At 33.3% G+C, this 27,175-nt stretch overlaps 1 protein-coding gene across 4 annotated transcripts in view; it reads left to right on the top strand.

Annotated features, from left to right (window-relative positions):
* Positions 1-792: 792 nt before the first annotated feature.
* The window catches only part of LOC145327991 (neprilysin-2-like), a 47,904-nt gene continuing 21,521 nt past the window's right edge, over positions 793-27,175 (top strand). For 2 of the 4 annotated variants that reach the window (XM_080171518.1, XM_080171519.1), the window contains exons 1-4: positions 793-845; positions 7,202-7,283; positions 7,640-7,708; positions 8,534-8,605. In XM_080171518.1, coding sequence (XP_080027644.1) covers positions 835-845; positions 7,202-7,283; positions 7,640-7,708; positions 8,534-8,605 — 234 coding nt within the window. In that variant the 5' untranslated portion in view covers positions 793-834. Of the gene's footprint in view, positions 846-899; positions 917-1,665; positions 1,697-7,201; positions 7,284-7,639; positions 7,709-8,533; positions 8,606-27,175 lie in introns of those variants that run through there. The other 2 variants (XM_080171520.1, XM_080171521.1) reach the window with 2 other exon arrangements.

Raw genomic sequence — 27,175 nt, 5'->3', positions numbered from 1 at the left:
GAGAACATGAAAATCTGGCGTAAGATCCAAGTAATAATATATCCATTCTTGTATATTTCATTACTGAACCCTCTTTCCCTGAGGAAATAGTCGAATAACTTTTGGATATTTAATTTATCTGACATCCCATTAAAACTTGATACTAAATTATTTTTTTTTTGTTATCCAGGGAGGGAGGGGACTTTGGGCTGTGTATTACACTAGTCCCCAAAGTTTTTCTAATACGTTATCTTATTCGTTGGCTTAACACTTCTAAGGACTTTTATTGTATTTTAATTGGTTGGTTCATCAAGTTTAGTGTCCAAAGTTTCAACAACTAATTGTAATCTACAGAAGGGGTAATTTTGTGAATCATCCCTTTAAATTCCAACCCTGTTACTATGCTAAAAAGTTCAATATATACAAAAATATTAACTACAACATTTGAAGCAAAAAAGCCAAAGAATTTTCTATGAAAAATATTAAATGAAATATTTAAAGAGAATTTTTTCGCAAAAAAAAATAAAATCGTTCTCCTAATTGTTAGCTTACAAGAAAAGTTTTAATAAGGATTTGATTGGACTAAGTAAAATTGTACAAACTTTTTCTCCGATAATCTTAACCATCCAAAAGGCAAAATTTAGTTATCTTTATTTAGAGGAAAGGCATTAATTTATCGCCCATTGTCCTCATACTTTATCCCTGAAAATTTGGGAAGGGGGTAGGTCAACCCAAACAAGTTTTATGGGTTTCGTACATTTTCAGTATTTAGTGTATTTATTTTTTGGTATAATGTATAACTAGTAATTATTTATTTCAGTGATATCTTTTTAAAATTGATCTAAGTGAATTATTATGACAGTTATGTTAGTAATTTTAAATGTGAATAAAAATGTTATTGGTAATACCAACAAATCGATCACAAATATAGGCAAATGTAATGAATTTATCATTACTTTGATCCTAAACAAGATTTTAATGTTTATTAATAAAGTATACCGTGTAGCAGGCTAAAATAACGATCTACTCCATCCCCTCCTCCCACCCTACTGGATGAGCGGCTTGACCAATAAATGAAAAGGGAAATAGCAAGCTAAATTGACACGATAATTTCTCCCCTGTCATAATATCCACGTAATATTCTATATCAATTGTAAACGTTTATTTAAAATTATTGAGCTAGAGCGATTATTTCCATACGTAACGAACAATAATACTTACAACTGTAAATGATCTTACAAGAATGACAACATCTATAAAAGCGAAGCTCTTAAACAATATTACAAACGAACCTTAATACTTGTTGAGTGTCATAACTGAAAAAGCAGAAAATAAATGTATAGGTGTAAACAAAATTGTAAGTAACTTTTTTTTTTTGCAAAACTGCTTTAAAACTGTTGAAGGATTCATCTTACAAAGTTTGAAAAAGATAAGACAATTCTAACATGTCTAAATTTATGAAAAAAGCTAACCGTTCCGTACGTACAAATGGACCAACCCAATCATAGAAAAGCATTGCGTTTTACATTAATTTAAGTGCAAAAACTTAACTCTATATATTTGATTATAAAACTGTACTTTGCACTTCTTTTTTATTGCTGCGCTGCTTTTGAAGATTTTTTTGTATGTAAAACCGAAATTTAATTTGATTCTTATATTGAAAATAAAATTCTCACACCTAGTCATTGTTAAACATTACACTTGTTGTAACTTCTAGGTATCAAATTGTTAAAATTTTATCTATATATGAAGTTATATTTGTGAAAATTTTTAAGTATTTGCATTATTCTATAAGCGGATACGCCACTAGAGGCCTCTAGGGGCAATTGAGGGGGGGGGGGTGTAATGTTCAGTTAGTTATGATGGTTGTACCTTTCCCCAAAGGGCCTATTAGAATGCTATTGTAAAGGAGAACCATATCGATTAAGTGATTTTGGAGATCCTTCGGTTCAAACGTATTCCTTATAAAACCTAAATTGAGTGTACAACGATAAAATAATCTGTAAAAAGGAAAATATGATAAAACAAGAATGATAACATCCATAAAAGTAAAGCTCTGAAACGGTATGACAGACGAACATTAACTCTTGTAGATTGTCAGAACTGAATATACAAAATATGAATACATAAGTTTTCACAAAATTATACGTAAATTTGTTGCAAAACTTCTTAAATACAGAATTCTGTTTTAGGACATACTGACATTTTAAGAACTTGATTATAGAGATGCTTTGATTATAATATTGTACCATATTGTAAAAGGATTGTAATCAGATCAATTAGATGATTTTATCACATAAAAATTTTTGTTAAAATAGTAAAAAAATCATCATGTTTAAAATGGAAGCACGAACATTTTGGTAACTATTATAGAGTTGCTACAGTTTCTAAATAGTACCTAACTACTACAGGAATCCTCATCTAAATTTTTAAATCGATAGGACAATTCTAACATGCCTCAATTAACGAAAAAAGCTATTAGTTACGGACGGACGGACAGACGGACGGACGGACGGACAGACGGACGGACGGACGGACGGACGGACCGACCCTAATTGTAGGAAAGCTTTGCTTTTAATAATTATAAAAAAGCTTCGCTTTTAAAAATCGAATGTAATCGCTTTTCTGCTTACTTCCTGATATACTAAGAATTTGAAAGATAAGTTATCTAAACGCAAACTTTTAATGTTATTGATAAGATAAGAGATAAGATATCTAAACCGTATATTGGTCAAATTGATATTTTTAAATGTGAATTATATTTCCAATATAATGGCTTCGAATTCGATTAATATCCGCTGGATTAGAACTGGTTCTCAGCCATACTGAAATATCATGTATATCATCGTATTATATACAATTTCTACGACTATTGAAATAAAAATCATAAAATTGATACCAGTTTTGTTAGCCTTGTCTTCGGCCCCTCTGGTCTAATAAAACAGGTTTTAATCTTATAATTTTAAATTTAAATATCAGGGGAAAGCTTTCTTATATACGTTGATATAAATAACTATTATAAGGTTAAGGTAAATGATATTTTTTTTTGGGTCAAATTAGGTAAATGACTTGGTCAGACAGATGTACGGACAGGTCCTAGTCATAGAGTAGGTGCAGCATGGATCTTAGATTTGGCAATGAAAGATAATTAATCATTGGTGGAAAAGTTTGGATACTCTTACTTTGTATTGATTATCATAAACCTAGAGATTCAATTTTTTTAATAGAAAGTTATTTTTATGATCAGAGTTTAGTATAATTTACAGTACAATATCCCCTTTCTACTTGGGACATAGTCATAGTAAAGCTTCACTCAGTGAGACATTTTGCTGTTTTATAATAACGTTTTCTTATTCGTTGGCTCACTAACTTTGGGGACTTTAAATGACTTTTGATTTGTTGGTTCTTTAAGTTAAGTGTCCAACCACTAATTTTAATCTACAGAAAGGGTAATTAAATGTATCATCAATGAGGATGTACATCAACTAATCGGCCATTGTCTTATACCTTTAGATACCTGGTTTATGTGTGAGTGTATTGCTGGGTCATACAACGGCCGCAAATCACAAAACCCCAAGAACAATGGATATAATTAAGTGGCTATTGAGACAGAGAAAAAATTGTCGTTAATTTAGATTGCTAATATGGTCTTCAGTTATTGGTCAATGCGTTCATCTATGTTCAGGGTAGGGCATGGGGTATAGAAATAAGATGGGGGGAAGGGTTGAGGGGTATATTTATATTAGCCAGCTAGAAGTATCATTTTATTATAATATGCGAAAATCTGGTGCAATATCCAATTGATTCTATATCCATTCCTAGGACTTTAAAAGCTGTGTACTTAATCTGGCATGAACGGGTTGTTTTCAAAATTTATCTGGCTACATATGTATATGTGTATAATCTACATATATGGAAGTTAGAAATTTTCTTATCAACTTTTAAAATCTACAATGATCATGTTGCATATTTATACAGTTTGTTTAATTAACTATTGTTTTGAGGTATGGTACATTGGACTTTAAATTTCACTGTTACACAAATTTATAAACACGTCATCTTTTTCATCGACTCCAAAACTTTAGGTACACTAACTAAGTTTTAATTGGTTAGTCCAAACGTTTCAACCAATCATTTTGATATGCAGTAGAAGGAAGGGGGAGGGAGGAGGATAATCTTGTATATCATCATTGGGGATGTATATCAATTTAATTGTATTGTAAATGATTCTTCTCCAAAGTTTTTAAACTTGTTCGGCCATTGATCAATTTACAACTTTTTGTGGTAAGATTAAATCAGAATTGGATAGTACAAAGTAACATTACCCAAACTCTTCACTCATAAATTACATAATATTTACATAAATGGGGTTGTTTTTGTTAATCATGAGGGGAGCTGCTATAACAGACATTCGAATTTTTATGTATGAAAATGGATGATAACTTTGTTTAAAACCCAACACAACTCGAAACCATGATACTTTTGAACTCCAAAAAGGATAAAGTACCTTACTCAAGATTTTCACTTGGGTTTAGGTCATGTATTAACTTAGTTTAGAGTACATATGAGTAAATATACAAATCCAAGACATTATTATGTTACTCCTGAGTTGTCTATGCATCATAAAGATAAAGGAATCTTTATATTTATTTTAAAAAAATCGATAATTAATAATATTTGAAGGGGTGAGACAACGGACTTGATTAATGTACACATTACCAATGATAAACAAAATTACCCCTTAACTTGTGTAAATTTAAATAATGGATGAAAGCTTTGGAGACTTTTACTTTTTACACCCCAATAAATATTTAAACTGACCCTTCAAAGGTTTTAACATTTAGCAGAACAAGTTAATTTACTTTAGCGAGCCATAAAATCTAAATCCCATAGTCCTACTATTTGAAATTATATTACTGTTAAAAGAGTTGGGGTGTTTATCTATCTGTCTGTGCCTTTGGTTACTAAATTTTATTAAGCTTAATATAGATCCTGATGAGAGTGGGAAGAATAGACTTTTATTTCCAGAATGGCTTCGAAATCGATTGATATCCGCTAGATTAGAACCAGTTCTCAGCCATACCTAAATATCATGTATAGAATCGTTTTAAAGACAATTTCACTTGTATATTACTATGAAAATTATAAAATTAATGATATTTTTTTAGCCTGGCCTTCGGCCCCTCAGGAATAGCATAACTTGTTATAATCTTATAATTTTTAATTTTAATATCCGCGGAAAGCTGTCTATAATACGATGCTATAATTTTTTTTTCTTGAGTAGATGGATGTTTGTCCAGCAATCCTCCAATGACTATTTCGAAAGCTATACAATTTTAACTAAAACATTATGGGAAGGTTTTAGCCTACTTTATAAATGCTCGTTATTACATGTTTAGCAACCCATTTTCTTATTGCCTTATGCCTGATGTATTTCTCTCTTTTATTCTTTAAACCTTATCTTGTCTTGGTTTAAATGATAAAACAAAACTGCAAAAAATTTGGCAGCACACTAAAGCTAAATTTGAAAATCACTTTCATGGCAACGCCTCTTAAGGGTGTTTTTTCGTATTTTCACAGTAGCCTTTTTCCTATTTCTAGCCCCTGCGGGGGGTTTTTAACGCTGCAGGGCATTCACCTAACCTAACTTAACATAACCTAACCTAAAATAACCTATAAAAAGCTACTGTGAAAATACGACGGAACGCCCCTTAAGTGGCGTTGCCACGAAAGGGACTATACCCAAAAAGTTTTTTCTATAAATGGATCTCAGGGGATATGACAATAGACAATAAATTGGTATACATGATAAATTCTGTTAATTAAAATTATTGGATGAAACCACATTGAAAAATCAAATACAAGTATCAAAAGATTTTGTGCACGAATCAAATAACGTGGTTATAAAAATTTGAATACCAATCTAATTTAGAGTCAAATGTCCCCTCCCTCCCCTTTTAATAGTTAAAGAATTTTTTTAGCAAATTAGCTACTATAAAAGATTTTACAAAAAATTAGATTCGAAAATCTTCAACATTAGCTAATTTTACAGTTTCAGCAGTTTTAATGAAACTCATATTTAAAGCGAATGATTTTTGGTTGAAACGACTAGAAACGGGGGGCACATACGCTCAGGGGGCCTGAAATGCAACAAAAGAAATCTTATTCAAGGGGGAGGGTTACTATTTTACGCCCACAGGGGCCGTGTTGGAGGTGTAAGGTTTTAGTTAAAAGGGGGGAAGGAGAATTCAAAGATTAAAAAGAGAAAGAAAATTCTAAGCATCTTAAGACTTTTTAGAGCTTACCATAACCGAAGGAGAAAATTTAAAAAGGGAAGGAAGGAGATATTTTTTAACCGGTCGTATCCCCCTTTTCTTTACATGTCTTTAATCTCTCTCTTTTTTTCTCTCCCCTTTCTTATCTCCTTTCATTTCACACTCTCCTTTCTCCCCCTTTTTCAAACCTTCTTTGCCAATAATTTAAGACAAATTTTATGAAAACTAATTTTATTTTATATTTTTTTCTGACTTCATTTTTCGAGCTGTTTTTTTTTGAGTTTGATACATCCTCCCACAACCCCCGTCGGCACGTTTCTGTTTCTTTATACCCTTCCATTAATAATTGTAATTTACAGAAAGGAAATTTGTTTAATATAATTGGGGGGGTGGAAGGGTTATTTTAACACCATTTGCATTATGCATGCACCTTATTTTGAAATAAATTTCAATGTCAAAATAAGAAAAAAAAGGTGATTAATTATATTACCCTCTTTCCAACTTCTAAATAGTTCCCTGCCACCCCCAGCTAAAAATTAATAGTTTTGAATCTTGCCTAATACCTTAGGTTTGCTAAAATAGTTTAAATATAAAAAGTAAATAAAACCATCTCATGCATTTTTACACTTGACTTTCAATTAGAGTAAAACACTGGAGGGAGAAAGGGTTAAATAACTCCCCATCGCAACCACCTTGTACAACCTTTCTATTGGGTCATTGAAAATCAACCACTGTTGTCGCTTATATTAACACAGCCAAGTAGCAGAAAATAATTTAGAAGCAGACGAAAGAGGTCTTTGAAAAATGAAGTGAGATAGTTGTCTATATATACATACATCTATACTATAGATCTGTTATCTTTCCTATCATTTTTTAGAATAATTTACCGTGTCCCACTCCATACCCCCCTTATCTAAAATGGAAATGATATAGTTTCTTTTTTACAGGTCGTGTGTTGATTTGGTTAGTTTGTTGAACTGTGCCGGGGTGTACACACTAAGTCCTGCCAGTAGAACTACTCTAGCCAGGAACAACACATTATCACAAATACATATTAATATTTTTCGGCTAAAACAATTATCTATTCCATTTTATTCTTTGCTTGTATCAATTATATAAACTAGTAGATTTTTTGTTTTTCTTTGAAATTGCTGGTCTGAATGGGTTTACTTTTCTGTGAAGCTTTATAGATTACTTGGGATGGTTTTAGGCTATTTTCCGGAACTCATCGTCCTACGGGGCGAGGCAACTTGTTGTTTTTATAATTGACAACAATCTTGCTTTTTATTACACTTAAATTACTTTTTTTGGCCCATTCAAACTCTATTTAGTGGCAAAATACTAAAACATAAACTGCTTTTAATGTGTTGACTTGTCTGTGTAGGGTTGTACACACAATGAGAGGTCTTGTGGTTGCCAGCAGTCTGCTGGTCTTGGCCTCTGGCCTTCCTCAGGTACGTTAGAATTGTCCTATTAATTTAAAACCTTGTATACTTGTTGAATTTAAAACATCTTGTGACAAAATCTTCTTAAATTTTCAAACTCAAATCTTTAACATTTTTATATATTTTAAAAACTTTTTTTTATAAATGTGAAAAACTAAAAAGATAACTGCTATTGATTTCAGTAAAATTAACATAATGACAAACCTAAACTATCTCTTTTAAGATTTAAGATTTGTTTTAAAAACATCTACTTTTACACGAATAAAACTTTATACTTCTTATTTTCTTTTAATGAAAGAGTTTGAAAGCTTAAGTTAGGTTCTTTATTGATAAGATAAGCATAAAATTTAGAAGTATTAAGGAGAACCACTTTTTATACGCACATAGCTTTTTATGGCCATTCAACTGGTTTAAACTTTCTCTTTTTGTTGCTATACAACCTTTTGTAATTTACAATATTTACCAACGAATTTTATAATTTTATTTTAGCCCCTATGTTGCTAAGCAGTCATTGCTATTTTTCCAACAATTTTTTTTATAGAAATTTTTATCTTTTAAAAAGAATTAAGGTAGTGATTTAAAGTTTAACATTTATTTTTATTTTATATTTCTATTAAAATTATAAAAAGTAATGTTTCTGTATTTTTAATTTTCAATCAGGTGTACAATCAAAGTTCGAGTAGAGAGAATTTTCGGGGGGTTGGAAGACCATAATGTGTAAAAGGGAAAGGCTTGCTTTTTCTAATACTATCCCCCCCCCCCTACCCCCCATCCATTACATAACAGTTCAGGAATCACAGTTTATCTTGCAATGACCTATCTCTGTTACTTAAGGTCGACAAATTCCTGGCCAGACAATTTGGGGAAGATTTGGTCGCCATGGAGAGCAACGACGTGGCTGAACAGGTAAGAAATGCGCTGCTGCTTTATCAGGCGGCTGAAATATTGATTATCTCGCCTGTGTCTTTTGGCAAGTGAAGCTCTTTATAGTGCGTATAAAAAATTATATCTTACAATACAAATGACCAATGATAGGCCAATACATAGACCAAATTACACCCATGGCAGGCTAGCATACATTTTAATTGACCAATGGTAGACCAGTATGATGTCATTTTTTGAGGCGTTATAAAAAGCTTCTGGACAAATAGTCTATCTATATATATCAGGGATAAGGGATGGGAAACGTAGGAAAATATTATTTCAGGCCTATTTCAAGCCTAGGCCTAATAAACCAGTTTTGGGATGACGCAGTGGTTCGTCCTATACGCTAATGAAAAAGCTGTGTGTGTGTGTGTGTAGATAAAGTATAGAATCAAATTCAGGTAGCTAGTTTAAAGTAAAAAACATAACTTTTTATAAACCTATATATTAATGGCTTTTGTTAAAATGAAGTTTTTCCTCTTCCAAAATTTTTTTATCTTTTACTTTGGTAATTTGAACTGTCAGAAAGCTATCGTTGGGTTTCCCTCAGACATATTTAGTTTGTATTATTTGCATTTTTATTAATGAGTAAAAATTTTATTTGAAAATTTCATTGCTAATTAAAATTCAAAATAAATAAATAAATATGCACTTAGGTAACATTCTATCAAGTTCTTTGGAACTATAATGTAATGATATTTCTGTACTGTGTTGTATTGTACAAAAATTAGGGTTAAAGTGTTGTATCAATTCCGTACTAAATTTTTAAAATTCAAAATACAACATCTAATTTATAAACTACCAAATGAAAATTCGTAGCTACCTTCTTTCCAAAAAAATAATCCCGTTATTTTTGTTTTTTCTATATGGCCCTTTTTTAATGTTTAACTCTAGGCAGATTTAATAATTAAACTAATGTGATCTAACACCATTTATATTTATTTTTTCGTAGCAGACGAAATCATTATTTTTTCTAGAATTGTCTGCTTCTAAAATTTTCGCCAATTGGTGATTGGTTGATACAAAACAAGCCCAAATCACAGAACACTATTGGTTTAGAGCGGTAGCCAATATGAGCCGTCCGCCAGTAAGGTCATTAAATTAGGCAAATGGTAAAAGTTGCATTATCCCTTTCAAAACCAGGCCGAGACCTAATTTATGGCCAGGTTTCCTATCCCTTATCCCTGATATATATTTATGTCAAGTAAGATCTCGTAAATGACTGGGCCGATCGTCTAAAAATCTATGGGTAATGTGGTAAGGTTTTAGCCTAGATAGATACCTTCCCAGGGAGGGAGGTGACATTGGACTGTTTATTACACTAAATAGCTCCCAAAGTTTATAAATACGTTTTCTTATTCGTTGGCCTTTGGGGACTTTTATTGAATTTAGATTGGTTAGTTCATTAATTTAAGTGTCCACACGTTACAGCCACTTATTGTAATCTACATAAGGTGTAATTTTGTGCATCATCATTGAGGATTTACATCAATTTATCGGCCATTGTCTTGTCTCTTTAAATACCTGGTTCCTTCCCCTCCTAAAAAAACATTTACACCACTCCGTCGGGGCGAAGCTAAAAGTGCTATAAAAAAAGTAACTGTATTTACTTTTTTCATTGACCTTCGGTTCCTTTACAAATGTGTATAGTGTTAATTTTAAAGGACAGTAACTCGTTTTGGTTTATATACTTGCAATAAATGGATTTTCACAAAGGTTTTAAGCTATTTCTCTGGGGTTTGGGACAAACCCCTGCCAATAACAGAAAAAGATTTTATTATTGGTGGTAAAAAATCTCGACATTGGGGGGGGGGGGGGGGGTGAGGAAATTTGTTATGACAATGGTAAAATAATTATTGTCTTCTAAAATTCTTTTGAGGTGGGAAAACATCCCCCCCCCCCTTTCTTGAACATCACTGAATTGATGAAGGAAGATGTCCATCATAACTATTTTCGGTTCGATTCGCCCCATCTCTTTATGCTTTCCCCTTTGAACTGGATTTTTCTGGATTATATATTCCAAAACTTGATAGCGATAAGGTGTTTATACAAGTGCGCCAATGTTTTTTTTTTATAAAATTGTTAAAAAAGACATCTGTTTGGTTTTCCTTTGCAATTAAGCTTTTTTTTAGGTACAGGGAAGGTTTTTAACTATTTTGGGAGAGCGTATCTCTACCCTCCTAATTTTTTTCTGAATATTTCTTATTAAAACTCCGTTAAAAAGTAGAAGGGCGGTTGACTTATCCCCCTCCCACCTTAAGAACACCTAGAGGCTTCTTGGGGGCGTCCGTTGCCCTATAGTCTTTCTTAAAATAAAAGCTATGTCTTGCATTTTTTTCAATTAGGTGTTTGATCACGAATTTCATATGGTAAAAATATTTTTCTTTTTTAATTGTTATCCTAATAAGATAAAAGTTATGCTTGAAAATTGTTTTAATAGCTATTATTATATGTTGCATTTTTAGATAAACGTGAGAATTGCGTTCAGAATTGCGTCAGAATTTGCGTCATTTGCGTCATTTCAATTTTCAGATTTTTATTACCCGTCATCACTGAATTTTGTCATTTTTTTTAACAGTATTCAATGTGGTTCTTAGAGGCTAGGGGCAAAGCTACTAGTTTTCTTTTAATCAAAATGAACGAAAAAATCTAAAATGTTTACTATTAAGACAAAATATGTTTTTTTTTATGCATGTTTTTTTTAATACTGAAATTTTCAATCCTAAATTTATTTGTGGAAAAATACGGATATTTTTTATGTTTCAAAGTTTCCCTTTAAGCAACAGCATGACCATTAGAAAAATAAGGTTTTTATTGTTGTTAGGGCAAAAAAGACCCTTCGTCATTTTTAAGCACTTTTTGTAGCGTAGCTTCTTTATAAATCATTATTTAGTTAGTATCATATAATTTGAGTTCTGACAAAGTTACTTTTAAATGTCTAACTTTTATTATTTACAATAGTTATTTATCGCATCGTATTATAGACAGCTTTCTGCGGATATTAAAAATAAAAATATTAAGATTAAGACCAGATTTATCAGCCCTGGTTTTATGATTTTTATTTTGAAAACTTTTTTGTAAAACTATGCTGTACATGATTTTTAGTATGGCTGAAAACAGGTTCTAATCAAACAGATTTTATTCGGTTTCTAAGCCATACTGGAAAAATATTTAACTTCTTAAGTCATAAAAACGTATTATTACATAAATAGATTTGTTGTCAATGGATTTGATTATCCTTGTTCTACAGTGTACGCGCTACTTGTTACTTTTAATCGATGACCAATACTTATATTTAAGTTATTATACATTTTAATACTTCCTATGCCACTTACAGCATAAATAGAAATATTATTGCATAGTATTATAGACAGCTTTCTGCGGACATTATAATAAAAAAATAAATATAAGATTCAAACTAGTTTTGTTAGGTCCGGAGAGTCAGAAGGCCCAAATAATCTAAACTGGTAATAATTGTATGTGCTTTATTTTAATATTCGTTGAAATTGTCTGTAATACGATACTATACATGATTTTTCAGAATGGCCGAGAGAACCGGTTCTGATCCAGCAGATATTAATCGGTTTCAAAGCCATACTGGAAAACCTATTCTATAGCTTTTCTGTAATGCTTTAGAAAGGCAAAACAATTGTATGAAACATTACTTCTTAGTGTTGGGCATACCTTTTCATAAATGTTTACAAAAGCAATATTGTTTTGTACGCTTATTACGCAATTTACGCAAGGAAGGCAAAAAATTAGATTTGGTCTTGGGCAGAGATCTAAAGGGATAAGACAATTGCTGATAAATTGATGTACATCCCCAATGATGATAGACAAAAGGTTTAAACACTCAACTTAATAAACCAAACAATCAAAATTCATTAAAGCCAATGAATAAGAAAACGTTGGGGACTAGTGTAATAAACAGACCATTGTCCCCTCCCTCTCTGGGTCTAGAAAGAAATGAAAAATTTAAAGTATTAAAAAGAGTAGGTTTACATTCAACGACTTAAAACTTTTTTAATATTAAATTTATTTCCTGTATGACTTTAAAACCGATTAATATCCTCTGGTTTAGAACCAGAATCTTATAATTTTTATAATATCCGCGAAAAGGTGTCCATAATACGATGCGATGGATAACAATTCTATACTTTTTGTTAATATACATATCTCTATATTATTGCGGAAATAAAAATTCTATAAAAAAAAACAAATTGTAACAAAAACAATGATTTGTCTTAAACTTTTTATAGCTATTATTTAATATCATAAACAAAAATATAAAGCCAAAATAGCTAAAGAAACAAGCAAAAAATGATTGATTTAGAAAACATGCAAGTAATACAAAAAGTTTAATTGTTTTCCATAGTGGCTTCGAAATCGATTATTATCCGGTGGATTGGAACTGGTTCTCAGCCACACTGATAAATCATGTAAAGCATCGTATTACAGACAATTTTCTCCAAATAAATGCATAGAATTAATACCAGTTTTGTTGGTCTGGGCCTTGGTTTTAATCTTATTTTTTTCATTTAAATATCAACCATATCATATTGTCTGTAATACGATGCGATAAATAACTATTCTAAAATTTTAGCATACTATTGCTACGCAACAATAATTGTCAATGTTTAACTTAGTAGACAAACGTTTGAGACATTTAACAAAATTTGTAGATTTTTTGCAACAAATTTTTGATATTTAAATATTTGCTAATTGTTCCTAGGCTCAATTTAAGTAGCGAAGATACATGAAAATAACAACCATAAAAGCGAAGCCCTAAAATCAGAAGGATGGACTAACTGACAATAACTCTTGTATAGTGTCAGAACTTAATAAACTATGTCCGAAAAGTTTTTTAATTAAATCAAAATTTGAATTGAAAGGCAGTTAAATGTTAGATGTATGTTTAATATTTATCTATAATACAAAGTAGAACGATGTCTGTCTGTCCGTCTGTCCGTCTGTCTGTCTGTCCCTTAAGATCTCGGTAACCACTGAACCGATCGGATTCTACTCTTCAGGGTATCTACCTGTTGGTCCTGTGGTGGTTTTAAGCTATTTTCTTGGGGGGTGGGACACCCCCAACCCCCCCAAAAACCAAAAAATCCCTCCCCCTATTTTTTTTTTTTTTTATTTTATTTTTTTTTAAAGGAGATTTCCAAGGTCCTTTCGATTTTCGCCATAATTTTTTTTTATCACCTCTTGGGGCAAAGCCCCTAGAGGCTAGGGGCGAAGCCGCTAGTTGATATATAATCTAATAATATCATAATATCAACATTGTTTCGCTATTCAAACAAAGTATTTTCCTTGTAGCGTTACAAAATTTTAGTTGCTTTGCTACTCAGGAGGGTTTATGTCCCCCCCCCCTCCCCACCCCCTTAACCCAGATTATTCTTTGTTTCATTATTGAAAGTGATGTTGTTATTTAATCTATTGGGGTTATTCTTCTACACATCACCTTCGGCCTCCTCCCATTTTTATTTCAAAATTAATAATGCTCCCAAATACCTATAAACCATAAACATGTTCATAAACTTTGGATTGTATCATCCTTGTTTTTAAAGTATATAGCAGGCATTTTGTTTTCAAATATTTTGTAATAGAAATAGTTATTTCTCGTATCGTATTATAAACGGCTTTCCGCGGATATAGAACGTACAATTATAAGATTAAAACTAGTTTTTTAAGCCCCGAGTTGCCGGAGGCACCGGCTAAAAAAACTGGTTTTAATCTTATGATTGTACATTTCTATATTCGTAGAAAACTGGATATAATACGATGCTAGACATAGTTTTTTCGTATGGATGAGAACCGGTTCCTATCCACCGGATTCGAATGAATACGAGAAAAAATATTACGGAATTTCATATCAGGGATAAAAGGGTTATAGTTTTGTTTTTATAATGATAAAGTTAGATAAAGTTAAATTTTTAGAGAGTGAGAGACTTTTCCGGTATGTCTTTAAATCCAGTATTCTACTGGATTAAAATCAGTTCTAAGCCATACTGAAAAAATATGTATCATATGGCTATTATAGAAATTTAAAATAAATTTTATATATTTGATCTCTTTTTATTTGACAAGGCTTTCGGGGCCAAAAAAAACAGGAATTATTTAAACAAAAATTAATTTACCTTTTGTGGAAAACTGTCTGTATACCATACGACAAATATATTAAATATTAACTAATCCTTTATTTTTACCTGGTAGCAATGGATATAGGATATACGTGAATATATTGACAGGGGAAAATTTGTTGTCTATTTAGCTTGCTAATATGTACCTAATTTATTGGTCAGTTCGTTTATCCAGTAGTAGGGGATGGGATAAAGAGGGTGGATTATATAGTTATTTTAGCCAGCTGTAAGCATCACTATATAGTAGATGAAAATCTGGTGCAACATCCCAAAAATAATATATCGATTGTATAGAAGCAGAAAATTGTAATTTATGCATTTTTAATATAACATGCTGACAGATAATTTGAAAGAAAAAAAAACAAAATTAACAAACTAATAAACAAGTAATTAAACTACCAAGGGTGGTAAAGCTCCTTTTTAAAGAGTTTAAAAAAGAGTTATGACATTAGGATACTTTAATACCTTTTTCTATTAATAAAGTGTTGATTTCTTATGTGTTTAAAAGTTTTCTTCCTGATTTTCAGATATTAACAAATATATCTTGAGATGTCTCCAAAAAAGTAGACATATGATCCAACATTTGGCTGAAAGATTTGTTAATTTATTCACTTTCTTACGAGACACTAATATCTTCTTTAATAAAATATCATAATAATTTAAAGAAGTGGATTTTTATTACTTGGATCCTACACCAGATTATCATGTACTCTAATAAAGTAAAACTTGTAGCTGGCTATAATAACGATCCGCCCCATCCACCCCCTTTATTACATCCCCTTTTCTCCTACTGGATGAACGAACTGACCAATAAATGATAATTGACGACAATATCAATTATTATAGAATGGCTTTGCTTTATAATAATATATAATTTCACTTGATTTTTATGTAATTACTTTCTTCATTATTAAATCAATTCAATACGTTTCAGGGGAAAATATTCTTATTTACAATAGAAAGAACAAATAAACTGATATTTAAGAAGAAAAAACTATGAAACAAGGCCCCAATGTTTTATAATAACGTTTTTTTTTCGTTAGCCAAACAACTTTCGGGACTTTTATTGAATTTTGATTGGTTGAACCACTAATTGTAATCTACAGAATGGATAATTTTGTGTATCATCATTGGGGATGTACATCAATTATCGGCCATTGTCTTATCCCCTTAGATCCCTGCAAATTTTCTCTTTAAATTCAATTGTTTACATAATGTTTTGGCATTGCTAATTATAGACAGCGTCATCCTTGTTTTTATTAAGCTTTGCCTTTTAAATAAGTCACATAATAACAATAATTTCATTAAATTACTACATATTATTTTTGTTTTAAAAAATATATCACTTAAATTATAAAATTCACATAAAAACAAAATTATGTTAACACTGACGTATTATTACAATACAAGTGTTATTTTAAATTTGAATTCACTGTTTACTTTTTAACATAGTTTTTCATTTAAACACTTTTATAACTTATTATAATTTTATGTTTTAAATATCTATGTAACAATTTTTTTTTGATGAATTAACCTCTTGGAGACCACTGAAGTACTCTGTTAGTGTGTGTGTGTGTGTATGTGTATGTGTGTGTGTGTGGGGGGGGGGGGGGTATGTGTGTATATCCTATATGTGGGCCATTATATGCGTATACACTATAGCTCTAAGTTCCAAAGGAGCTTTTTAAGACTATGCCATTGAAAAATTAAATTTGAAGTTGTATCAGTGAGGCACCTTCTTTGAAAAACCAACAAACAATGATATAGTTAAAATGCTTTTTTGAAGCATCTATTTGGATATGAGCATGTTTTTGGTTATTTTTTCTTAATTTTCTATTTTCCCAAAAAAGGATGTAATCTCAAAAGGCTCCTTTTTGAATTATCTAAAGTAATAAAAGCTTCAACGTGAAATGATAACGCATTTCTCTATACTTCATCCCCCTTTTTTCCCTCCTCCATCTCTCTTTCTTTCCCTCTTCCTCTCTCTCTCTTTCTCTCTCTCTCTCTCTCTCTCTCTCTCTCTCTCTCTCTCTCTCTCTGTCTCCCTCTCCCTCTGTCTCCCTCTCTCTCTCTCTCTCTCTCTCTCTCTCTCTCTCTCTCTCTCTCTCTCTCTCTCTCTCTCTCTCTCTCTCTCTCTCTCTCTCTCTCTCTCTCTCTCTCTCTCTCTCTCTCTCTCTCTCTTTCTCCTGTTGCGTACTTGCGTATCTACGCAATAAATTACCTAAGTATGAGAGGGTACGAGAATAATAAAACTGTAAGTTAGGTGCACAAAATTTCTGGCCGTACTTTTAGTAAAATCATCCCTTTGCTACATATCTAAATCTATCTATATAGATGAAAATTCAAGCATCTAATTCTTCTTTGTAGGTCTTCAACCCTGAATATTCAAAATCGTTATCCGCTTAAATGTTCTCCATTTCAGGGGAAAATTACATAAAAAATTGTTTTTGGCTTATCTTTAAATTTAAGTCTTGGGCTGGTTTTAGGCTATTTTTTTACCCATTTCTTCTTTTATTGCATACAGAACCCATTATTAGCAAAAATTTTATATTAAAAAAAAGACGAAATTCTGAAACCTATCATCTCTGATAGCATACTTTAAGCGAGCTATTTGAAAAAGAGATTTTAACGAAAGATAGATAGACAGACACACATCAAATTACTTAAATGTATACGTATATGACTCTAGATACCTCTAGGAATACTTTATGGTAAGGGGGTGAGAGTTGACCCTATATTTTCAATTTTACTTTTAAATTGAATAAATTAAAAAAAATTAGGAGCATTATGCTAGGGGTATGTTTTCTTGAGAGGGTGAAGGTTTTCTTCCCCAATTTGTCTGAAAGAACACTTGTAAAGGAGAACCATATTGGTTTAGTGGTTAGCTAGACACTTTGAAACAAACAGACCGACTTCCCGTAACTTTTATTTGTGGATGCATGATATATTCCATAATTGTCATTTATCTCATCGCATTATAGACAGCATTCCGCGGATATTAAAATAAAAACCATTGGATTAAAACCAGTTTTGTTAGCTCAAAAGGTGGCCGAAGGCCCAGGCAATCAAAATCGATTTTATTTTTATATTCGTGGAAAATTGTCTCTGTAAATCGATGCTATATGTACGATACTTCAGTATGGCTGAGAACCGGTTCGAATCCACCGGATATTAATCGGTTTTGAAGCCATATTGGAAATTGAACAGAGTATCATATAATAATTATGAAGGCCAATTTAAACTATAAAACCACATTTTATCATTAACAAATGTAATTAACTACCTGTTCTCAAGCACTAAAATTAGCAAATCAATAAATTTAGAAGTTTTTAAGATCTAAATTGATGAACAATTATTGCCGTAGAGACGTCTAACGTTATCCTTTCAATTCAAGTTTTCGCATTATTGTTTGTTTTTTTGTCTGAAGCTTATGATCTCAATAACCAATGAACTGATTGAGTTACATTTTTTAGGTAAACTTCACACAGGTCTAGTGATAGTTGTAGGCTATTACATTTTCATTTTAAGGTATTGGGATGGTTTTAAGCTATTTTTTCGCCCATTTGAATACAGAGCCCCTAGATGCTAAAGGCGCAGCCGCTAGTAGCTTAAAATAAAGGTTTATTTTTTTTTGTCTGAAGCTTAAGATCTTGAAAACTGCTGTTATGAACGTGTAGAATTATGAATGAAAAATCCAATGTCTTTATACAGCTTTGAATGATTAATTTTTCATAAGCCTATCCCTTCCTTATAGTAATGGAGGGTTGTCTTAATAAGGGTTATAATGATGGAGGGGTGGTTTTTCAAAGCGAGGCTTCTCTAGAGATGAAGACGAATAGAAGTCCCTCAATGACGCCATAAAAATGAGGGATGTTGGTAATTTATGTAGGTTCTTCAGCATAGCTCTACCCGTGAATTTTGGCATGTTAGAATTGTCCTGTTAAATTAAAACTACAAGAAATGGATGTGAACAGTATATACTTATATCATCTCATTTTTCTATCCGCAGATAACTGTCTATAACGTCATATATTAACTCATATCATTTATTCTTTTTCCAAAAGTTACAAGAAAAGTTCAGTTATATACCAGGGATCTAAAGGGATAAGACATTGGCCGATAAACTGAAGTACATTCCCAATGATGATATACAAAATTGCTTCCCCTGTTGGTTACTATTAGTGGTTAAGATGTTTAGACAATCAAATTATTGAACCCACCAATAAAAATTCAATGAAAGTCCCCAAAGTTGTTGAGCTAACATAATTAGAGAACGCTATTTCAAAACTTTGGAGACTAGTGTAATTAACAGCCAAATGTCCCCTCCCTCCCCGAGTTATACGGATTTTGTTTTGTTACTAAGGGTGGAGGATTTTTAATGTTTAGTATGTTTTTACTTTATAGCAATAAAAATTTCTTTAGCAAAATTCCAGAATAACATTTTAATTTTATTGTTATTTTTGGTTTAAAGTATCTTATGTTTAATTTCGTTTAATCAAGGTTATTTATCCAGATAACACCCATAAGACAACTAACTCGTTGACATTAAAAACTAACAATTGAAATGGACGAAAACTGTTTCCAGTATTGCTTCCAAACCGATTAATACCCGCTGGATTAGAACCGGTTCTTTGCCATACTGAAAAATCATGTACAGCATTGTGTTACAGACAATTTCAAATGTATATTAAAATAAAAATCATAAAATGAATACCATTTTTGTTAGCCAGGACCTTTTCTGCCAATTGGGACTAACAAAGCTGGTTTTAATTTATTTTAATATCCGCGGAAATATGATGCAATAATTAACTATTAAAGGTCTAGAGTTACCCTAATGTACACTTTTTGTTGGTTTGAACAAAACCTAGAATAAGATTACATTTCTGCATATACTAAGGTTTGCTATTTAGCATTTCATTTAAAATGTGGGTTTGTACGAAAACCCCCCGCGTCTCTGGTATTTATAAAGCCTAAGGCCTGTATGATGGTTTACGTACCAATGGTCATTATTTATCATAATAAGAAATTTGATCTATAAAACTTAATGTTAGAATATGTACAGCTTAATTATAAATTAAATAGGACATAAATTCATTTTTGCACAATTTTTTGTTTACCAGTCAAAGATGTCATTTACTTTTGTCTAGGGTTGGGTCGGATACATATTTAGCTGGATACCGGATATCCGGCTAATTTCAAATGCCGGATAACCGGATATTTAAGTAGCAAAAAAAATTCTTTATAATCTGGTGTTCTATTATATGGCCGGTTACCCGCTGACCGCCGGCTGCGGTCGCTGGCAGCTGCCAAGTACAGCTGCTGCCGCCAAAATTATTTTTTTTTAGAATTTCTAAAATTAAAATTGTATAAAGTTAAACATTTTCTAAAAAAATGTTCTTCTAGCTTCAAAAATAAGAAAATTGCAGCCATTTAAAATTTAAAGTTATAGTACATATAACATACGGTATGAATATTTGAAATAATATCTTTAGGCCACAGGATGCGTTTATATGATATATTAGTAGTTTGATCTCGAAGATACATTTTAGTATAAATTACAGTAAAATTATGCTAAATAAACTTAAAATTTGTTGAAATTTATATTAAGAAATTATTACATTTCTCTGGGAAGGGTGGTAGTAATCTCCCCCAAAATAGTTATAAACCTTCCCAGAACCAGTATATGAGAAGCATTAGAAGTTACATTGTATAGGAGAACCATATCGGCTCATTAGTAGAGGTTATCCTTCAGTACAGGGAAACAGATAGACATCCTGTTATTTTTTTTATAAGGATTTATGAAAATGACTTATAAATAGTACATGTTAATATAAAAGCAAAAAACAATGGAAAACAGTTAAATGTTTTTGTAGGTAAAAAACTTGCTAGCAACATGTTTGTTGCTTTGCGGGGTAATGGATAGGACCTTTTTAATAGGTTTTCCCGCGATTTTTTTGGTGATAAATTGCGGATTGGTAAATTTGAGCGGCTTAATTTGTGATTTTTCCAAACTTGTCATGACTTGTTAAAAAACTAAAAAAGTTGGCATGTCTTAGAATAAAAATCAATGAGAATATAACTATGTAAAACTGGAAAGAACGTGTCCTAACTTTTGCGATTTTGTTTTAACCCATTCGTGACGAGCAAATTTGATTAACAAAGTTTTGATTCACCGGGCTTCAACAAAAAATATTTTTTCAATAATCACTCAACAGAATTAAAAAAGTAAAGTGTCAAATTAAAGATCTTACTATTTTTTGTTAATAATGGCACTTTTCTTCTTTTTTTGTTGCGTTTTAGTACCTTAAAAGCAACTAATTAAAAAAACTTAAATTACTTTAAAAATAAGAGGTATACAAAAAACCCGATTGCATATCTAAATTCAATGGATCATTTTACATCATCTTTCAAAGTAACTAAATACTTTTTTAATTTTTGAGATCATGCCTGTTACCTAATCCCTGATAAATATTCTGGTTTTTGTCATCCTATTTGATATTTACAAAAACGGTAAAGCAAACCCTTTTTATGGAAATCAACAAACTAATCATTTTGAAAGCGCAGCTTTTCTATAATAAAGTTTCACATATCTAGAAAAACCTTGTTGATTCTAACTTTTCAATACTTTTCAATCTAACTCAAACAATCAATATAAATTCCACTGGTTATTTTATTATGAATCTATGCAACAGATCTATAGTATTTATGTATATAACTACCTGTCCCCCTTTACCAAGGACCTTTTTCGTCTGCTAGCAAATTGTTTCTGCTACTTGGCTGTGTTAATATTCCCAACGGTATTTTCAAAGAACCAATTGAAATTCGGTATAAGGTCCTTGGGATGGGGACATATAGTTTTTAGCCTCTTCCCCCTCTAGTGTTTTACTTTCAAATTTATGCTTTACTGGTTTGGTACAAAATACTGAGAAAAAAATATTTTGAAAGGGGCTTTATTTGACGGTTATCTCTTTTCCACGATTATTAAAATATCAGCTCATCTATAATTAATCATATCTTCCTTGCTAATTACATATTAACATGGTCCAGAAACTAGATTTAAAACAGAGTTATCAAAAACTAATTTACTAACTTATACTTTTGCACCAAACACATAACTAATATTTTTTTTATCGCATTGTATTATAGACAGTTTTTCGTGGATATTTTTTTTATTATTTCAATAGATTCTATTTAATTTCAAAATTCTATTCAAATTTTTGGCATCTTAATCACCCATAAATCCATGAAAATTAATCTCAGTAAAGCGTATCACATTTTAATTATAATTGTTGATCGATAATACAGTTCAAAATTGCAAATTTTAAATAAAGATAACGAATAATTGTATTGCGGGGGGGAGGGGTGGGCGAGGGGGGGGCGTGTGGTTTTATGACACGTTCCTTCTGATAACCTAATGGAAATAGAATATACGTGGATATTATATACTTTGAAGAACATTATATTTTAAAAGTATTAAATTGCTGTGCCTAAAAGTTTCTAAAAGCTAATAAAAGTATCTAATTTTCAATGAAACTGTAGCTAGGCAAACAAATATTTTGAAAGTTAAGATTAAGATATTGATATATTTAACTAGTATTATCAGGACATTTCTTATCAGTACATTTTCATTGATTATTTGTTTAGATTATGTTAAGAAAAAAAAAATGTTTGTCTCGTATTCATTCGAATCCGGTGGATAGGAACCGGTTCTCATCCATACGAAAAAACTATGTCAAGCATCGTATTATATCCAGCTTTCTACGAATATAAAAATGTACAATCATAAGATTAAAACTAGTTTTTTTAGCCCCGAGGTGCCGAAGGCACTGGCTATATGGCTATACTGGCATTCTATATCCGCGGAAAGCCGTTTATAATACGATGCGAGAAGTAACTATTACTTTGGCTTGGATGTCATGGCAGGGGGGTGTACGCCCCACATCTACGCCCACCCCCGTGGGATCAGCGCCTGCCGAACCAAAGCTCCAGAAGGAGCAGATGAATTACAGTTCAATGCCAGAGTTCTGCCATCTTTTTAATACACTCGACAAGGAAGTATGCTAGCCGGAAGCTGCTTCTGCTATTGCTTTTCATCGCCGGAACCGAGCAGAACCCTGGACCATGGATCTGCCCCAAGTGTTCTAAAAACATCACCCGTGCTCACTACTCAGTTCAATGTTCCAAATGCACCTCCTGGTTTCACCTTAAATGCTCCCCCTTCAAATCCTTACGCGAGAGGAAGGCCTGCCAGCAATGGGAAGGCTCCTGTTGCACTCCCATCCAAAACCCCCCCCCTCCTTCTCCTACCCCACCTCCTCAAACACAACAACAACACACCAACAACGAACTTGAACTGAACCTATGTCAAATCAACATCAATGGCATCAAGAGCAAGAACACAGAACTGATGCACCTAATGACAACTGAAAACATTCATGTTGCCATGGTGCAAGAGACCAAATTGACAGATAAATCGAAAGATTTTTCAACACCTGGATACACTCTGGTAAGAGAAGATAGGAAGAGAGACAAGGGCGGAGGCCTAGCCTTCCTTGTCAAAGACACCATCCCCTTCCACACCAACAACATCCCCAACAACATCAAAACCCATCAAGATGTTGAACTCCAGAGTATATCCATAGTAGGGATCAAAGAAAACATCACTTTAAACAACGTTTATATCCCTCCAGTATCTAGCTGTCAAAATGGTCCCAATCTTCCACTCCAGGATATCCTCTCCTTTACTGCTGGCAACAAACACACCATCACAGGCGGCGACTTCAACGCCCACCATGCCAACTGGTTCTCCAAAGGAGAGGAGGATGCCAGAGGAAGAAAACTGGCTGACGAGATCTCTGACTCAGACCTAGGTATTCTGAACGAAGATCTAGACACGAGAGTCACCAGCCAGAATCAAAGCTCCCCTGACATCACATTGGCAACACCATCAATACTGCCATATACATCCTGGACAGTGAAATCCAGTCTAAATTCTGACCATCTACCATTAATAATCAAGCTAAAGGCAGACATAAACACCTCCAAGTCTGCCGACAAAGTTTACATTAACTTTGCCAAAGCTGATTGGACTGGTTTCACCTCTTTTGCTGAGAAAAAGTTTTCCAGACTCTCAACCCCCACCTCATCCATCAGGGGAGAGAAGGCATTCAGGAAAATCATGAATGCTGCGGCCAAAAAGTTCATTCCTAAAGGTCGTATTGTTAACGTTCACCACAACATCCCCTCAAGCACCGTCAATAAAATCAATGAACGAGACAGGCTCCGGGTGCAACAACCTGATAGTGAACGTTACCAACTTCTCAACAAGGAAATAAGAAATGAGATCAACGAACATCGAAAATCACAATGGCAAGAACATCTCGAAAAATGTGAAGCAGGATCTCAGAAGTACTGGAAAACAATAAAAGGCATCTGTCAACCTCAAAAAACGCCTACCAACACTGCCATCAAATTCAATGGTAGGATCATCTCAGCAAATGGGAAGATTGTAAACCTCCTCAATCGACAATACACACCATCAGCCCCCAAAAGACCATCAAAACAATTCCGACAGACCATCAGACACATACAACGGAAGAAGGCTGACAAGGTGTACAACTATACCCCCCAACAGGTCAAAGAGGCAATTAAAACCTCTAAGAACTCCAAGGCAAGCGGACCTGATGGTATTTCTCCCATCATGCTCAAACACCTTGGAGACAAGGGTATAGAATATCTTGCCACACTCATTAACATCGCCATCAACACATCCATCATTCCATCCATCTGGAAAGTAGGCAAGATCATCCCGCTTCTCAAACCGGGAAAGTCGATTGATGAAGGTAAATCCTATCGGCCGATCTCTCTCCTGTCTCCAGCTGCTAAAATTCTGGAAAAACTCATCCTCCCAGAAGTCTCAGCAGCTGTAGACCTGCAGGATCAATTACATGGCTTCAGAAAGCACAGATCAACAGTGAGCGCTCTTCAGGAAGTTAACCACCACATCGCAAGCAACCTCAACAGGAAGAAACCCTGTCACCGCACCATCCTTGTTGCCATTGACCTCTCCAAAGCATTCGACACTGTTGACCACGAGCTTCTTCTGAAAGATATCCTGCACCTCGAGTTGTCCGACACCCTCATCAAGTTTCTCTGCAGCTACCTCCGAGGCAGACAGCAATATACTGTCTTCCGCAACTGCAAGAGTAAATACAGGGTTGTCAGACAAGGAGTACCTCAGGGAGGAGTACTGTCACCACTCCTTTTCAACCTCTACATGAGAACCCTACCAGCACCACCCGGTAACATCAAACTAATATCCTATGCTGATGACTGCCAGGTACTCAACTCGGGGCCGACTATTGACAAAATTTGTCATGAAATCAACCCCTACCTTGACCAACTAGTCAACTGGTTCAAGGAACGCAGTCTGGAAATCTCTCCGGAGAAATCCACGGCAACCATCTTCACAACCTTCAGCAATGAAGTAAGCATGACCCTACCCATCATCATCAAGGGCAAAGATGTGCCGACTGTCAAGCACCCTAAGATCCTTGGAGTCACCTTCGACCCGATGCTCAACTTCGGGCAGCATGCCATCGCCACCAAGAAGAACGTGACCCAGCGCAACAACGTGCTGAAGTGCTTGTCAGGGACTGACTGGGGTAAGTCAAAGGAGACGATTGTAAACACTTACAAGGCCATAGGAAGATCAGTTCTAAACTATGGGGCACCGGTTTGGACACCATCTCTGAGCGCAACGAATTGGAGTGAGTTGCAAAGAGCACAGAACAACGCTCTGAGAGTAGCAACTGGTTGCATCAAGCTGACTCAGGTCAGCCACCTTCACCAAGAAACTAATCTTCTCCCGGTGAAGGAACACAATGATATGCTTACCAACCAGTACCTACTCTCCATGCACCGCCCAATTCATCCTAATCATCACCTGCTGCATAAACCATCCATGCCCAGGAACATGAGGAACACCATCATCAACCACCTCCCTCATGTGGAACCCTACCTCAGAGATGGTCCACCGGTCGAACAGAACTACAAGAAGAGACTAAAGAAGATCCATGACGATGCTCACAGAGACTGCAGAAATAAGTATCCTGTAAATAAAGTTTTAAATTCACGACCCCCTGCAATTAATATTCAGGAAGAAAAAACACTTTCAAGACAGACGAGGAGCACACTAGCCCAATTAAGATCAGGATACAGCACTTTTCTGCAGTCAACAATTTCAAGATTTGACACTTCAAAGAGCATACGATGCCCAGACTGTAACATAGCGGACCACACAACTGAGCATCTTTTTAACTGTACTTTCAAACCCACTATTTTATCACCAATTGACCTCTGGACGCAGCCCAAAAAGAGCGCAGAATTTCTTGGACTATTGTAACTAAATTTATCTGCTTCCTGACCTGGCTACAAACAACAACAACATTACTTTGGCTTTTCCCTTTACATTAGCTACGATGTTCTTATTTAGCAAGGCGATCACAATCCCCTGGTTGTGTAAGAAGGGAGATTATTGAGTGGTTTGGATACTTAATAGTCACGTAGATAATATCTGTACAACCCTTATCCCAAGCTCCTCTGCGGAGAGCGTCATTCATTACGGTGACTTAATTTGGGACACCTGCCATACTCGGCGAGGGTGAGGTAACAAAGAGTAGCTCCCTTGAGACAGCGGGTCAAGTCATAATGTACTTGAGCGTGGAGCTTGATAGCCCTAGTGGCTATACAAAAGTGTCTCGTCCTTCTCCATGACTACTTAGGTCCAAACACTAAGAAACAATGGCTACACACACACACACACATCACAATGTTTTTAAATTCTAAACATTTTTTTGTCAATTTGCATCAACAAATTTTCTGCACTTATTCTTATTGTTTATAAACATTCCCAGTTAAAGAGTAGCTGTTCTAACAACAAAGAACAAAATGACAAAATTTTTCAAGGAAGTTATATAATTTATTAAAATTTGTATGTCATCATGATTTTGTTGTAATTGCTTGAAGATATAAAGAAAAAAATATAATCATATACTCTTATCAATAATAAAATATAAAAGTGTTTTTCCTTTTTTTCAATCATGGCATGCATATAAGTACAATTTTCTATAAACTTTCTAAAATTTATATATCTTTATCTATTTTCTTTGATAATACTGAATCAAGCTATTTTGTCTCAAATTTAATAATTATGACAAAATAGCCATTTTGTCTCAATAATGATCAATATAAAAAAAGTCCAATGTTCATAAGTTTATAATACATAAGCTATAAATTGATACACATCCCCAATGATGATACACAATGTAGATTACAATTAGTGACTGAAACGTTTGGACACTATGCTTAATGTACTAACCAATCAAAATTTGATAAAAGTCCCCGA

Source organism: Acartia tonsa, chromosome 9 (genome assembly GCF_053477335.1).
Source record: "Acartia tonsa isolate MP-2025a chromosome 9, ASM5347733v1, whole genome shotgun sequence".
Classification (NCBI taxonomy): Eukaryota; Metazoa; Arthropoda; class Copepoda; order Calanoida; family Acartiidae; genus Acartia; species Acartia tonsa.
This window is presented reverse-complemented; position numbering and strand designations above follow the sequence as displayed.